Source organism: Vombatus ursinus, unplaced genomic scaffold, assembly GCF_900497805.2.
Source record: "Vombatus ursinus unplaced genomic scaffold, bare-nosed wombat genome assembly UNPS02014798.1, whole genome shotgun sequence".
Classification (NCBI taxonomy): Eukaryota; Metazoa; Chordata; class Mammalia; order Diprotodontia; family Vombatidae; genus Vombatus; species Vombatus ursinus.
Genome location: NW_020954576.1, coordinates 4,343,135 through 4,357,415, shown reverse-complemented (window position 1 = coordinate 4,357,415; position 14,281 = coordinate 4,343,135). Strand labels below are relative to the sequence as shown.

The following is a 14,281-nucleotide window of genomic DNA, read 5'->3' as shown; positions in this document are numbered from 1 at the left end:
AGAGGTTTTTCTGGATCCCCCTGCCCATCTGCTAGATCCTTCTCCACCAAAATAATTTTGCATCTATATATTTTAATATAACTATATACGAACATGTTGCTTCTCCCCTCCCCTTCCCCCCATAAGATCCCTGATATGGACTATTTTCACTGTTATCTTTTTATCCCCAATGCACCGCACGGTCCCTGGCACACTGTAGACAATAAATACGTGCATGTATCTTTCTGCTACAACTCAAGTACGGCTGCACGGCTTCAGAGCAGCATAGTAAAGGCCAGAACGTGCAAATATTTTTTTGAGTGCCCCAGTCAATGCAAAATATACGGGATACCAAGGCAGGGTACCAGCCCTCACCTTGGGTAAATCTCTTTTTAGTAGAAGCCTCCTCCTCACCTGAGCACTTCTTCCAACACGAGCCTAGTAAGCCTTCCTAGCAGGTTATTCTCCCCTGTCAGTAACCCAGCTAAGGATGGGTCACGCCCTCTTAGGACCCCACCTCTAACCTCCCACACTTGGAGCTTCCGTCCGGGGCGTGTGCAATCCGCCGCCCCTCCCTCCCTTTCCCGGGGTCTCCCGCCGACGGTCGGCCCCGGATGGAGTTCCGCGCACGTGCTCTTTGTTTTGGTGATCCAGGACTTTCGCGCTCCGCCCCCTGGCTCTCCCGCCCCTGGTGCGCAGGCGCTAGAGAGGGTGGGAGGTCGGGTTCCCCCAGTTCACCGTCTCCGAGTACTACCTTCCCTCCACCCCTCCCCTCCTCCTCCCCGCCCCAGCTAGTTCCCTCCCCTCCCCGCGCTCTCCAGGGGAGGGAGGGCGGAGAGGTAGGTGGGTGGGCAGTGTGCGCCTGCGCGGAACCCCGCGGTCTGGTCCTGAGCAGGAGCGGCTCTGGGGTGGCTGGCGGTTGCCGTGGGGACCCGGCCGCGCCCCTCCTTCCCCGCCCACCCCACTCCACCCCACCAGTTCCTCGGGCTCCCCAGCCCCGGTCAGACCTTGCTCTAGCTGACTGACCCCTGCTCCTCCCCTCTCCTTCACCCCCGCCCCCGGCCCCCCGAGCTGCAGCCGGAGACCGGGGGAAGAGGCGGCGCCCGCTTCCCAAGATGTCGCAGACGGCCATGTCCGAGACCTACGGTACGGGGAGGCCGGGGGAGCGGGGGGCGCATCCCCCGGCGGGGCCTGGGCCTCCGCGACGTTGGGGACGTTAACGGCAGCCACGGGGACCGTCCCCTCCTGCCCGGAGCGGCGCTGTCGCGGGGGAGACGCGGGGGGCGGCGGGCGGCTGCGCGGAGGGCGCCCCAGGCCTGGGGCCGGGGGCGTCCGAGGGACCCCTCCCCGGACCGTCAGCGCCGTCGGGGCCGGGCGAGGCTCGGCCGGGAGAAGCGCCGAAGCTGCGGCGAGAGACGGGGCGCAAGAAGGGGCGGCTGTCCACCGACAGCGGCGCTCCCCGGTCCTGCACCGCGGGTGCGAGCGGCTTCTCCGGATTTCCCTGATGTGGAGTTTTTAAGTTTACCTCTAGTTTTGCTCTCGGGCTCCTGGCTCCCGGGGCTTGGGGAGCCAGTCGAGGACCCACCCTGCCCAGCCTGAGCGGGGCATGGCGGGGGAGTGAATCCTGTTCCGCCGGGCTCTTCAACGAGAATGAATCTACACTCCCCCCCCCCCCATTTTTGGTACTCTTCCCTTATTCTTCATCCATGTGCAGAGCCTTTCGCTATTCATAAACTTTTATCAGTTTCTCCACGTCTCTAAAGCCGGCCAACAATGTTCTCTTTCAGTTGTGCATCTTGAATGAATTGATCTATTTGATTAGCCACCTGTTTAGGTAGATCGTTACACTTTGGGATTTGGATTTTGGTCACCACAGGAAAAAGGATGGTGTTCAAAAGTGCAAAATTTGGTAAATTAGTCTGTGGGGTACCTGTTCTGGAACCGGTGTGTTGTTTTATAGAATTATAGGTTAGTCTGAATACTGGAATGGCACCTTCTCCAATTATTGAGGTGCTTTTAGTTTGTTGTGTAATGTTTGACACTTAGAAGGCATAGGAATCCAATCCGATAGTTACTTTGCTCTGTCTTAGTTTCTGGTGTTGTTAGAGGTTGTGACTGGCTTGTCCAACTCCTGCCTTGATGACAGACTGGTGATAGATTCCACAAGTAAGTTCTCTCTCTCTCTTTTTCTTTTTTGTTTTGTTTTGTTTTGCTAACTAGCATTGATTGGTTCTGTAATTCTTAGCACCTTCTTCCCACCCTCTCTGTAGAACTACAGGACTGAGAAGTCCTCTGGTATTTTTATGTTTCATGGATCACAAGACTTAGAACTGGAAAGAACCTAACAGATCATATACTCCAACCCCCTCTTTTTACAGAAGAGGGAACGGAAGCCCAGAGAAGTTAAATAAATTGCCCAAATTCACACGTGTACAAAACCTCAGAGATGGTATGTGAACTGAGGTCCTCTATGGTTTTTAATTATACCTTGTAGCCAATCAAAATTTTTCTTTATCTAGAGGCCAACCTCCTGATGATAGCTCGATTAGTTCTTAGACCCAGAGGAAAGCATTGGAGAGATTCTCTATGCGGGATTTACAGAAACACATGGACAAGAAGTCCACAAGATGAGAAGGTGTAGGTTGCATTCTTGAATGGATGAGATTTTAGATCTCTTGAAATTGCCTTAATTTACTTCCCCTTTATTCTGAGTACTCCATTTTTATTGAATTGGGGCAAAAGATATTAGGACTAGGAGAGTCGAACTGAAATGATAATGTAAATTATGAATGATTTAGTGAAGCAAAGATGGAGAAAGAAGGGAGGTTCCAAAGGGAATACAGGGTTTGTTTTTGTTCTTAAATAAAAATTGAATACAGTATTACAAATATAATATAACTGTTTGACATCTATTCCTTTACTCCAGTCACATTTAATTGAATTCAGATTTAATATTTGCTGTTTAAATTAGGTACAAATCTTTCATTTCATGTTCATATTTTCCTTATCTACTATCATCCTTATAATCTATAATTTACTTTTCCTGTTTGCTTTTTTACATTAGAAAATGAGTTTTGAAAGGGAAAATAAGGTGGTTGAAAATATCATCTGGAAAATAGGACGTAAAAAATGTTTAAGATCCTGCCTTGACTTAACATTGCCCTTATCAGCATAGTACTAGGCAAAAAAAAAAAAAAAAGGGATTTTTTTTTTCCCCTGGGAGGTTATCATCAAAAGATCATAGGATCGTAGATCTAGAGCTCGAAGGAACCTTGGCTATCAGTTGCCATTCTTTCATTTTACAGATGAGGAAACTGAGACCCAGAGGAAGTTAAGTGATTTGCTTCAGGTTACTAGAGGTTGTAACCATGAAAAATGCTTACTAGGATTTGTTTACATGCTTACTGTGTGCCAAGCAGTGTGCTAAATTCTGGAGATACAAAGAAAGGTAAAAAACAGTTCCTGCTCCCAAGAAGCTCATAGTCTAATGAGGAAGACAACGAACAAACAACTCTGTATAAACTAGACATATACAGGATAAGTTAGCAATTTTCTCATAAGGAAGGCACTAAGATTAAGGAGAACTGGGAAAGTCTTCTGGAAGAAGCCAGGGAACCTAGGAGTTGGAGTTGAAGAGGAAGAAAGCTCCAAACATGGGACAGCCAGTGAAAGCACTCAGTGAAAGAGTTTATTAAATAGGGGTGGAGAAGGTGATGTGGCCAGACTTGTACTTTAGAAAGATTATCAGTTTGACAGCTGAGTGGCAGATAGATTGTTGGAGTGGGGATAGACTTGAGATAGGGTGACCAATCAGCAGGCTGTTGCAGTAGCCCAGGCATGAGATGATGAAGGCCTATATCAGAATGGTGATAGTGTCAGAGAATAGAACAGGATATATATGAGAGATGTTTTGAAGATAGAATGGATAGGCCTTGGTAACTGATTGTGGATGTGGGGGGTGAGTGAGAATGAAGAGTCAACATGTTAGGTTGTGAACCTGGATGATGGTGGTACCTTCACAAGTAATAGGGAAGTTAGGGAAGAGGGGTACATTTGGGGAAAAAGATATGATAATTTAATCCAGGGGAGCTATTAAGATCACCAAGCAAAATAGTACAGAGGGAGAGGAGAAGAAGATCCAGAACAGAGCCTTGGGGGATCCCCACCTTGGTGGGCGTGACTGGATGAAGATCTAAGGAAACTAAGAAGAAGCTATCAGACAAGTAAGAAGAAAACTTGGAGAGAGTAAGGTCAAAGCAACCTAGAAAGAAGAGAATATCAAGGAGAAGAAAGGTTGATTGATAGTGTCAGTGGCTGAAGAAGTCAAGAAGGATGAAGATTGAGAGAAGGGTAAAAAAAGTTTCAATTGAATGATGAGGTTGGAAGCCAGACTGCAAACACTTCAGAAGATAGTAAGAAGAAAGGAAGTGGAAACACCTATTGTAAACAACCTTCTCAAGTAGTTCAGCCACAAAAAAAAGGAGAGAATATGGGATGATAACTACCAGGGACTGATGGTTCAAGTGAGGATTTTTTTGAGAATGAGGAGATGTGGCCCTGTTTGTAGGCAGTAGGAGAAGCAACCAGTAGAGAGGGACCAATCGAAAATTAGTGAGAGTAGTACTGTTGGTGGGACCATTCTGCTGGAGAAGATGGGATGGAATGACATCACTTGTAAATGTGGAGAATTTTGCCTTGGCAAGGAGAAGGACCACAGCTTCATGTGAGATAGGGTGAAGGAGGAGATATTAGCAGAAGACATCTAAATGGTGAGTTGCCAATGACCTCAATTTTTTCACTGAAATATGAGGTAGTGTTCTCAACTGAGAGGATGAGGAGAGGAAGAGCCAAGGAAGTTTGGGGAGGGATGAAAAGACTTGGAAAAGCTGCTTTGGTGAGTGATATAGTAAATTGATTGGGGGGTGTAAGAGGATTGTCTTGCTACAGTGACACCCAGTTGAGATTATGTAACATAAATTATAGAGGACCCATCCATCATGGTTTCATGATTTTCTCTGGCTTCCGTTCACCAGCCCATGAATGGGAGAGAAGGCAGCAACCAGTGGAAGTAATCCAAGTCTGAGGTTAAGCAGGCAAGATCTTCAGTAGGATAAAAGGACAAGAAATTCAAAAGAAAAGGGCAGTTTACAGTGTACAATGGTCAGAATGAGAAAGGGAAGAGAGTATAGCCAGTATAGAAGTGATGACCTGGGAAAAACTGAGGAGGGGAGTGATTGGAAGTCATGGTCAGGAGGAAGAATAGGATTTGGAGTTGCACAGTAAAAGGAGAGATGTAATGACAGCAAATGATCAGAGTTCATGAACATGTATGTGGCACGTTTGTGGGTGATAGCAAGATCAAGGGTATGGCCATCTTTGTGTAGCTGTAGTGGAATGAAGGAGTAAGTCATGGGAATTAGTAAGTTGAGCAATCTGGAGGTTAGTGTATTTGAGAGAGTATCAATATAATATGTATGTTGAAGTCCCTTAGTATGAGGGCAGGGGTTCAGCTCCACTGACTCCAGAGCCAGTATACATTTTCACTATACTATACTGCCTTCCCAATGATAGTATTCATTTAGGTGGATAGACTGATAAAGTATTTACTATGTGCTAGGCACTATGATAAGCACTGGAGACAGATATGAGCCAGAAAGATAGTTCCTGCCCTCAAAGAGTTTACAATCTGCTTCAAAAAGACAGCATGTGATAGGTTGCTAAGCAAGGGGGTGGGGAAGGCCACACTCTGTGGAGCTGGCCTGGAAGTGGCATGGTAGCAAGCATAATTGGAGGCTCACTGATCAAAGCTCTACGTCTCAGAAGTAGTGTCTAAAGTTCTTTGGAGAGATGAGGATGATGAACAGAGTTCAGGCAGCATGGTATAGCATTGGTCAAGAAGGCTGTATGTATGATGTAAGTGTACTGCAAATTATGTCAGCTCATATGTTCATTTTCTCTTCTGTAAAATGAGAATGTTTGCAAACCATGTAACAGGATTTTTTATGCAAAATAAAATAATTTTGTGTACAATGCACTGTATTTAGGTATATCTATTTCATTTTAAACACAGCAGTTTTTCATTTTGGGGGGCCTAAAATGGTGGTGATTGTTTTAGAAGCCACTTTTGCTTGTTAACCAAAAGAGCAATAGTCAGTCAAGTATTAAATGCTTACTATGTAGAAAGCATTATGCTAAGCACTGGGTATACGAAGAAGGATAAAAAACAAGGTCTCTGCCCTCAAGGAACACATATTTCAGTGGGAAGAGACTGTGTTCCAACAACTGTGTATATATAAGATAAATATATTGTTGTTGAAAGGCAATTTCTAAAGGAAGGCCCTAGCCGTTTATGAAGGGAACAGAGGAGGGAAGGCCATTTGAGCTGTCTTAAAGGAAGTCAGGAAGTAGGTGGGAGTGAGGAGGAAAATATTGCAGACGTGGGAAATAACCAGTGCAGAGGTATAATGAGGAGATGGAATGTAGTGGGAGAAGGACAGCAAGAAGAAAGGGGTTTGGTGGATTGTAAAGTACTGGAGGAGAGTAAAGTGTAAGATCACCTAGAGGATAGGGAGGCCAGGTTGTAAAGGGTTTTAAATGCCAAGGAGAGCATTTTATATTTGATCCTGCAGGTAATCGGGAGCCACGAGACTTAATTAAGAGGGCAATATAGTCAGACCTATGCTATGTGCTGTAGATTCCAGTATAATATTATAATACAGAAATTATTGGTCTTGAAAAGCTAGAATTTATGTGTGATCTGTATATTGGACTAAATCTTGTGATTTAATTGGTGTAGAGCAGAGGTGTCAAACAGGCTACCTCAGCCCAGCATTCCAGAGTGCCTGCCAGAACCAGATTACAATGTAATTAGGAAATATTTAACAAAATAAATAAAAATACAATAAAATCTACATAATGTTAATGTGTGGCTTTCTGAGTCATTATACTAGAGATGAGGAAATTCTAACAGTGTAAATCTGTAACTGCTTTGGGGCACTGAGAGGTGAAATATCATGCCCAGAGTCGTACAACCCGTATTGAACACAGGTCATCCACACTCAGAGGTCAGTTCTCTGTTTACTTTCATGCTGCCTCTCTTTTCTGAATATAATTAACCTAAAATAAGAATCCTTAATTAGTGCTAACCAACAGAAAAACAAACTTGGTGAGTTTATAGGATTATGGATTTACAGGAGAAAAGGAATTTAGAGTTTATCTAATTCAACCTCTTCATTTTGCAGATAAAGAGGGCTAGAAGGGAAAATGAAAGAGAATAAGTATTTATATGGCACCTACTATGTGCCAGGTACTGTACTTTTTTATTATGATCTCATTTAGTCTTAACAACTCTGCAAAGCAGGCACTATTATTATCCCCAAGCAAGAGGGTCAAACATCCAATAACGGTCTGAGGCCTGATTTGAACTCAGATCTTCTTGACTCCAGACCCAGCACTTTATACACTATACCATCAGCTGCTTAGAGAGGGGAAGTAAACTTCCCATGGTCACATGGTTAGAGGTAGGATTTGAACTTAGGTCCTCAAAGTCCAAATCCAGCACACTTTCATTGTACCACACTGTTAAACTCAGCAAGTGACTGGACTTTTTCTCGGATCATCAAAGACCTCTAGAAATACAGAAGGATCCAGATTCTTCTTGGATAATCGTGGGTTGCTACACTCGTCAGGCAAATAAAAGAATCATAGATCTTAAAGATTGAAGAGACCTTGTGAGATCATCTGGTTCTTTGAGACTAATAGCTCAAGTGACCCAGGTGTCTGAAAGGGGATAATAATAAGAAGTATGTGATTGGGAATAGTTGAGGAAATTAAAAGTGTCTAGGTATTGTGATTCTCCTAGCAAACTTAGCAGTGTACAGTTATCCCTTCCACATCGTGACTTTACCCATCGCAATTTCGTTATCTCGTGAATTGGCATAAAAATTAAATGGGAATTTTTTGAGAGTTTTGCAGAAGCCAGAGATGATGCTTGAAGGCCAGCAGGTGACACAAAGCCTATGACCAAAACTTAATCCAGATTTTACAATAAAGTACTATAAATACTCTATCAAAGAAAAACAAAAAAATTCAGACTTCTCTGGTACAAAGGGAGGGCCAAAAAATTTTACTCAGATTTTACAGATCAAAGGGGCTCAGGGCACCTAACCCACCCTCCACCATGTGATATGGAAGGGATAACTATAGTTACACTTTGGAGTTTGCAACCTATGGAAATAACATAAAAGAAATTTTGTTGCTGCTATAGTTTCTGGTCCTACATTGTTTTTTTGACCTGTTTTTATGATTGTTTAGTAATATTAACATTTTGAGTATTCTTGGAGTTTTTACTAATTCATTTCAACATACATTTATTATCTGTTGTGGAAGGGGGTCTATTATTTCCTCAATGTAGGAAACTCTTAATGTAGAAGCTTCCTGCAACAACCTTGATTGAAACCTATCTGTGACTAAGTCCTCGGAAATTGCTTGAGGCACATAAAGGTTAAGTGACTTGCCAGAAGTGACATAGCTAGTGTCAAAGGTGAGTGTTTTTCAGTTTTTCTGCCTCCCAGCACAGCATTCTATCCACTATGCCACTGCAAAAAGTTATCTTTTTAAAATGTGTAATTAAGAGAGCTGAGTATTAAGTGTGTAAGTCAGTGGATATTTGTTACATTTGTCCTGGACTTAAAAGCAGGAATTGAGAAAGGCACTATCTTTTAGGCAAATGAGACTGACATGAGCTAACTTGACTAGTGTAAAAGGTTTGTAATTAGAGGAAGTGGTATAGGAGAAAGATCACTGGATGAGTACGAAGATGATCTTTTGTCTTCCTAGGGCATGTTTCTAAAACATAACAGAGAACCTTGATTTAGAGCCAAGGTGACAGAGTTAAAGGAAGCTCCTTTCCAGGAACTTCTCCTAACAGATCTACAAAATGCACTAGATTGAATCCTGATGGGGATGTCCAGAAAAAGAGGACATCCTTTTTCCTGCCCGCTTAGGTATAGGGAGACAGAGTTCTAGAGACACGGGGAATTTCATCAAACAAGAAGCATTCCATGCCCAGGGAGAGGCTGTGCACCAGGACAAGAGGAGATATCAGACATCCAGACCCACTCTGTGACTGAGATCAGGTGCCAATTGTCGGCTTTGTTGCCCACTACCCAGTCCGTGTTTGCAGATCAGCGGCAGAGTGAGAAGGGGATCTATGCACCACAGTGGCATTTCCAGTGGGGAAACCCTGGGTACCCTACTCTGGGCAGCATACAGAGAAAAGAAGTTCAAAAGCCAGTAAGTAGCAGCAGCAACAGCAGCAGTGGTATGTCTTAGATTTTAGACACAAAGTGGTCTGACTTGCAACGTCTAGTCTAGCCTGAAGAGGAATAATCAGGGTAAGAATCCTGGACCAAAAGGGAACCTACAATTCTGCCACTGTGAACCAATAGAACTTTCCACCTCGTAAATAAGAATAGAATCCAACAGCGGTGTACTGTAGCTCAGACCCAGGTCAGGAACTTGCAGAGGTCAGACTAGAGCAGGCAACAATCAGACTTTGCCCTGGATCTGGCTACTTTGGGAGCACTTGAAGCTTTCTGGTCCCCAGCCTGTCCCTGAGATATTAGATTAACACAACACTCAATATCCCAAGAATGCAACAACAGAACTAGCCCAGGCCTTCCCTCCAGAAGCGAGGCAACAGACGTGCCCTAACATCAAGTCCAAAGTCAGGAAGTGGGCTGGAAGAATGGCCAAACAAAAAAAGAACCTCACCATAATTAGCTATCATAATGTCAGGGATGCTCAAGACATAAACACGGAAGAGAATGACTCTTAATCCTCTATAAGCATTGCCTTAGAGAAAACACCAGATTGGTCACAAGCTCAACTAAAATTCCTAGAAGAGATGAATCAAGAGTTTTGGAGGGGTTTTTTTTAAGAGTTTTAAAAAAAGGTTTTTTTTTAAGAGTTTTAAAAAAAGGTTTTTTTTAAATAAATGGAATGAGAGCACTTGAGAGAAAAAATGGAAATGAGAGCTATAAAAAAAAATTGGAAAGGGAATTAACAGCTTGCTACTGTGTGAGGTAGAAAACCTTAACCAAGCAACAAGCTCCCTGAAAATTCAAATGGATTAATTAAAAGCCAATGACTCTATAAGCCTCCCCATGTACATATATGTGTGTGTACATATATATTATACGTACACACATATATATACATATGCACACACATGTGTGTATGTGTATACATATATTAAAGTCAAAAGGCTAGAAAAGGGAAAAATATTTAAGATATCTCATGACAAAAACAGCTGACCTAGAAAAGAAAAAAAAAAGTTATGAATCATGGACTATCAAAACATCATGACCGATAGAAGAGCCTGGACATCATATTTCAAGAAATCTTAAAGTAAAACTGCCAAGATCTCTTCAAAGCAAAGGGCAAAGTGGACATAGAATCCTCTTGTCACTTCCTAAAGGAAACCCCAAAATGAAAACTCCCAGAAACATCATAGCCAAAACCCAGACCTTCCAAGTCAAAGAAAAAACATACTGCAAGCAGCCAGAAAGAATCCAGGTATCAAAGAACCACTTTCAGGATCATACATGATTTAATAGCCCAGAATAATTTATCCCAGAAAAAACTGAATATAATGCCACAGCAAGAAATAAACCATTAATGAAAGAGAAGAGCTTGATCACAATCTCAACTAGAATTCCTAGTTAAAAAAAAAATAGGGAGCATTCCTAGTGAAAAACCAAAGATGTGGAGAAAGTTGAAGTGCAAACACAAGAGTGAAGAGAAAGATAGAAAGGAAAACATGAATGAATATAAAGAATTAAGATGAACATAAGGAACTAAACAAGTATAAACTGCTTACATTCAAATATGGGAAGATGATACATGTGTCCACTCTATCCTTATCGTTATCAGATTTCATAGAGGGAATCAAGTTAGACAAGGCCTAAAAGTGATTCTGGTATGTCTTGATGATCTTAACAATGGAAAGAGAAGGAAAGAGGAATACACTGGGAGAAAAAGGAAGGTGGAAGGTTAGGGGAGATTATCTCACATAATGTAGGTATACCAGTAGACAAGGAAAAGTTTGGAAGAGTGGCTGATATTTGAACCTCAGACTCTTGGAGTTCCTGAGGACTCATTTGAACTGGTCAAAAAGAAAGAATACACACACACACACACACACACGCACACACACACACACATACACACACAGAGTTGGATACAGAAATACATTTGACTCAACATGGAAATAGGAAGGATAGAGGTAAAGGGGGAATTGGAGAGTATATTAAGGGAGGGATTATTAGCTCTAAGCAAAACAAATTCTCAGGACGTACAAAAATATTTATAGCTTTTTTCAAGGTGGCAAAGAATTTGAATCTGAAGGGATGTCCATAAATTGAGGGATGGATAGACAAGTTGCATTACGTAAATGTAATAGAATGCTATTGTGCTGAACTCTTATCCGCGTAATAACCAACTGGGATTGCAGAGGACTGATGATGAAACATGCTACTCACCTCCTTATAGAGAACTCAAGCACTCCATTGCATACAAATATTTTTTAGGATTTGGCCAGTGTGGAAATTTGGTTGGATTGACTATACATGTGCATGAAGTGGGGGTGGGGGTAGAAATGGTGTTAGGATGAGAGAGTGAGAAGACAGATCTTGGCTAATTAAAACAAACAAATATATGTGTATGTGCATACATAGACACACAGAGACAAGACTTGGGAACTTTGATGTACACAATGATCAGCCACAATTCCTGAAGACTCATGATGAAACATGCTGCCCACTTCCTGACGGGGAGCATATCAAAACTTTTTTTAAGACATGGCCAGTGGGAAAGTTTGATTTGCTTTATTATACATGGTTTAAACGGGTTTTGTTTTTCTTGTTTTCTCAATGGGAGGGAAGGCAAATTACAGGGGGAAAGTAGTGGGAGAGAGAGAGAAGGCTGACCTTTATTCAAAAAAGAAAAAAATCTTCCAAGACTATTAAAATAAGTGGCTTTGGTGATTCATTTGAGGACAAATGACTCTCTGGAACAAACCTGAGAAGTATTACCATTGATTTTGAAGTCAAAGAGAAGAAACTAAAGACCATGGGGACTCTCATTCATTGTGTTTGTCTCACTATAGCACATTAAAGGGATGAAAAATAGAAATGGTAATTAGGGGAGTGAACACCTAACTAAGAAGGTAGTGTTTGTGAATGGAATTGTGATTTGTGGACCACCAGAAATACTATAATATAAGACTGACAGATTTCTGGCTAGATGATAGTACACTTAACAAAGGCTGGTAAGAATGTAATTACCAAGTGTATTGCAAATCTAATCAAAAGAATCTTAAACTAAAGGAATGTGGGGACAAAAAAAGACTGTCTATGCATATTTCCCAAGTTAACTATCATTAAGAGCAACCACAAAAAAGGAAGAACTGAGGTGACTGAGACACCTATAAATCAAGTCAAGAAAACAAACATGTATTAAGTAATTTCTATGAGCCAGACGCTGCTAAGCTCCACAAATTCACAAGAGACAAATTCGAAAAAAAAGAACCAGTGACCACAAATATTTATACACAAATGCCCAATGTTTAGGCAATAAATAAGAGGAACTAGAGATCTTAATGCAAAGAGCAAATATTGTCTCAGAGGTACTATTGAGATTTAGTGTGATGAAACCTATGACTGGACTATGGCTTTGGATGGGTATACATTATTCAGAAGAAATTGGATAGGTAAAGGGAGGTGATAGAGGGGTAAGATATGCATTAGGAGGGCAGACTTTACGGGAAATCTAAGAACCATTGTAGGGGCAGCATGATGTACCTAAGTATTAGGGTGCAGCTCAGAGGATGGAGAAATAGAAGTGACAGAGGAAATAGATAAGGAGTTTGGGAAACATCACAACCCTAGCACAGAGGTATCATATAGTAATGATATGGGAGGGGCGGGGTGTCAGTTATGTAAAACATCAGCTTGAGCTCTCAGTCAGAAAAGGAGGAGATAATAACTTCTTTACTTGCCTTAGGGTTAATTTCATCCTTCAGATGTTGGAGGACGTATCAAGAAGAAATTCCATTCTGAATCTGATTCTCGCATGGAGGAACTGGTTGCTAGGATGAAACTTATGGGAACCTTTAGAAGAAGTGACCACTTCATCTTAAAGTTCATGATAAAGTAGAAGAAACCTGAGCGTAGTCTGACATTCATCCTAGCTTTTAAAAAATATATTTCACAGGTACAGAAGACATATGCAGTTCTGTGGATTAAAATGCTTCAGGGGGTGTCAGATGAGCATGGATTGGAAATGTTCAAGAATGAAATTTTGAAGATATGAAAGGAAACAATTCCAGATTGGAAGAAAAATAGAATTTGTCTTAAGAGACCAATGTCAATGAAGAGGGAACTCATGAACCAACTTAGATTTTTAAAAGAAATGTATAGAAAATGGAAAAATGGCCAAGTAAAATAGAAGATGAATATAAGATGATAGCACAGCCCTGTAAAAATAATGTCAGGAAAGCTAAAGCTCAGAAGTAGCTGAGACTGGCAAAGTAAAAAAAAAAATTTAAAAAAAGAAGCTAAGAATGAGAAAAAGGCTTTGGTGTTTTGTTTTTTAACTATGTTGGGAGAAAAAAGAGTATCAAAGATAAAAAAGTGCAGACTTCAGGGGTGGGGAACCTGTGGCCTCAAGGCCACATGTGGCCCTCTTCAGGGGTAGGGAACCTGTAGCTTTGAGGCCACGTGTAACCCTCTACATCCTCAATTGAGGCCCTTTGAATCCAAACTTCACAGAACAAATCCCCTCGATTTATTCTGTGAAGTTTGGGTTTAATCAAAGGGCTGCACTAGAGGATCTAGAGGGCCACATGTAGCCTCGAGGCCACAAGTCCCCCACCCTTACTTTAGACCAGTGAGCTTGACTTCTATTCGTGGAAAAATTCTAGAACGGATCACTGAGGAGGTGTTTGGTGAAGGGAAACAAAGATTACAAAAAGCCAACATGGTATCATCATGCCAGGCTAAATTAATTTCATTTTTTGATAAACTTTCTAAATTAGTAGATGAAGGGAATACTGTAGCTATAGTATATCTATATTTTAGAAAAACTTTTGATAAATTTACTCTACTATTCTTGCGGAGAAGATGGAGAGATGGATTCAGAACTCACTGTAGGGACAGACACAAAGGGTAGTTGTTTGTAGTTCAATGTCTGCATGGTAGGGAATCTCCAGTGAAGTGCCCCAAGGATTTGTGCTTGGACT

General features: G+C 41.8%; 1 protein-coding gene across 1 annotated transcript in view; it reads left to right on the top strand.

Annotated features, from left to right (window-relative positions):
* The first annotated feature begins 915 nt into the window (after positions 1-915).
* Positions 916-14,281, top strand: part of LOC114049830 (ras-related protein Rab-4A) — a 55,961-nt gene continuing 42,595 nt past the window's right edge. Inside the window, exon 1 of the mRNA XM_027871254.1 lies at positions 916-1,125. Within this exon, the coding sequence (XP_027727055.1) occupies positions 1,095-1,125 (31 nt within the window). The 5' untranslated portion in view covers positions 916-1,094. The remainder of the gene's footprint in view (positions 1,126-14,281) is intronic.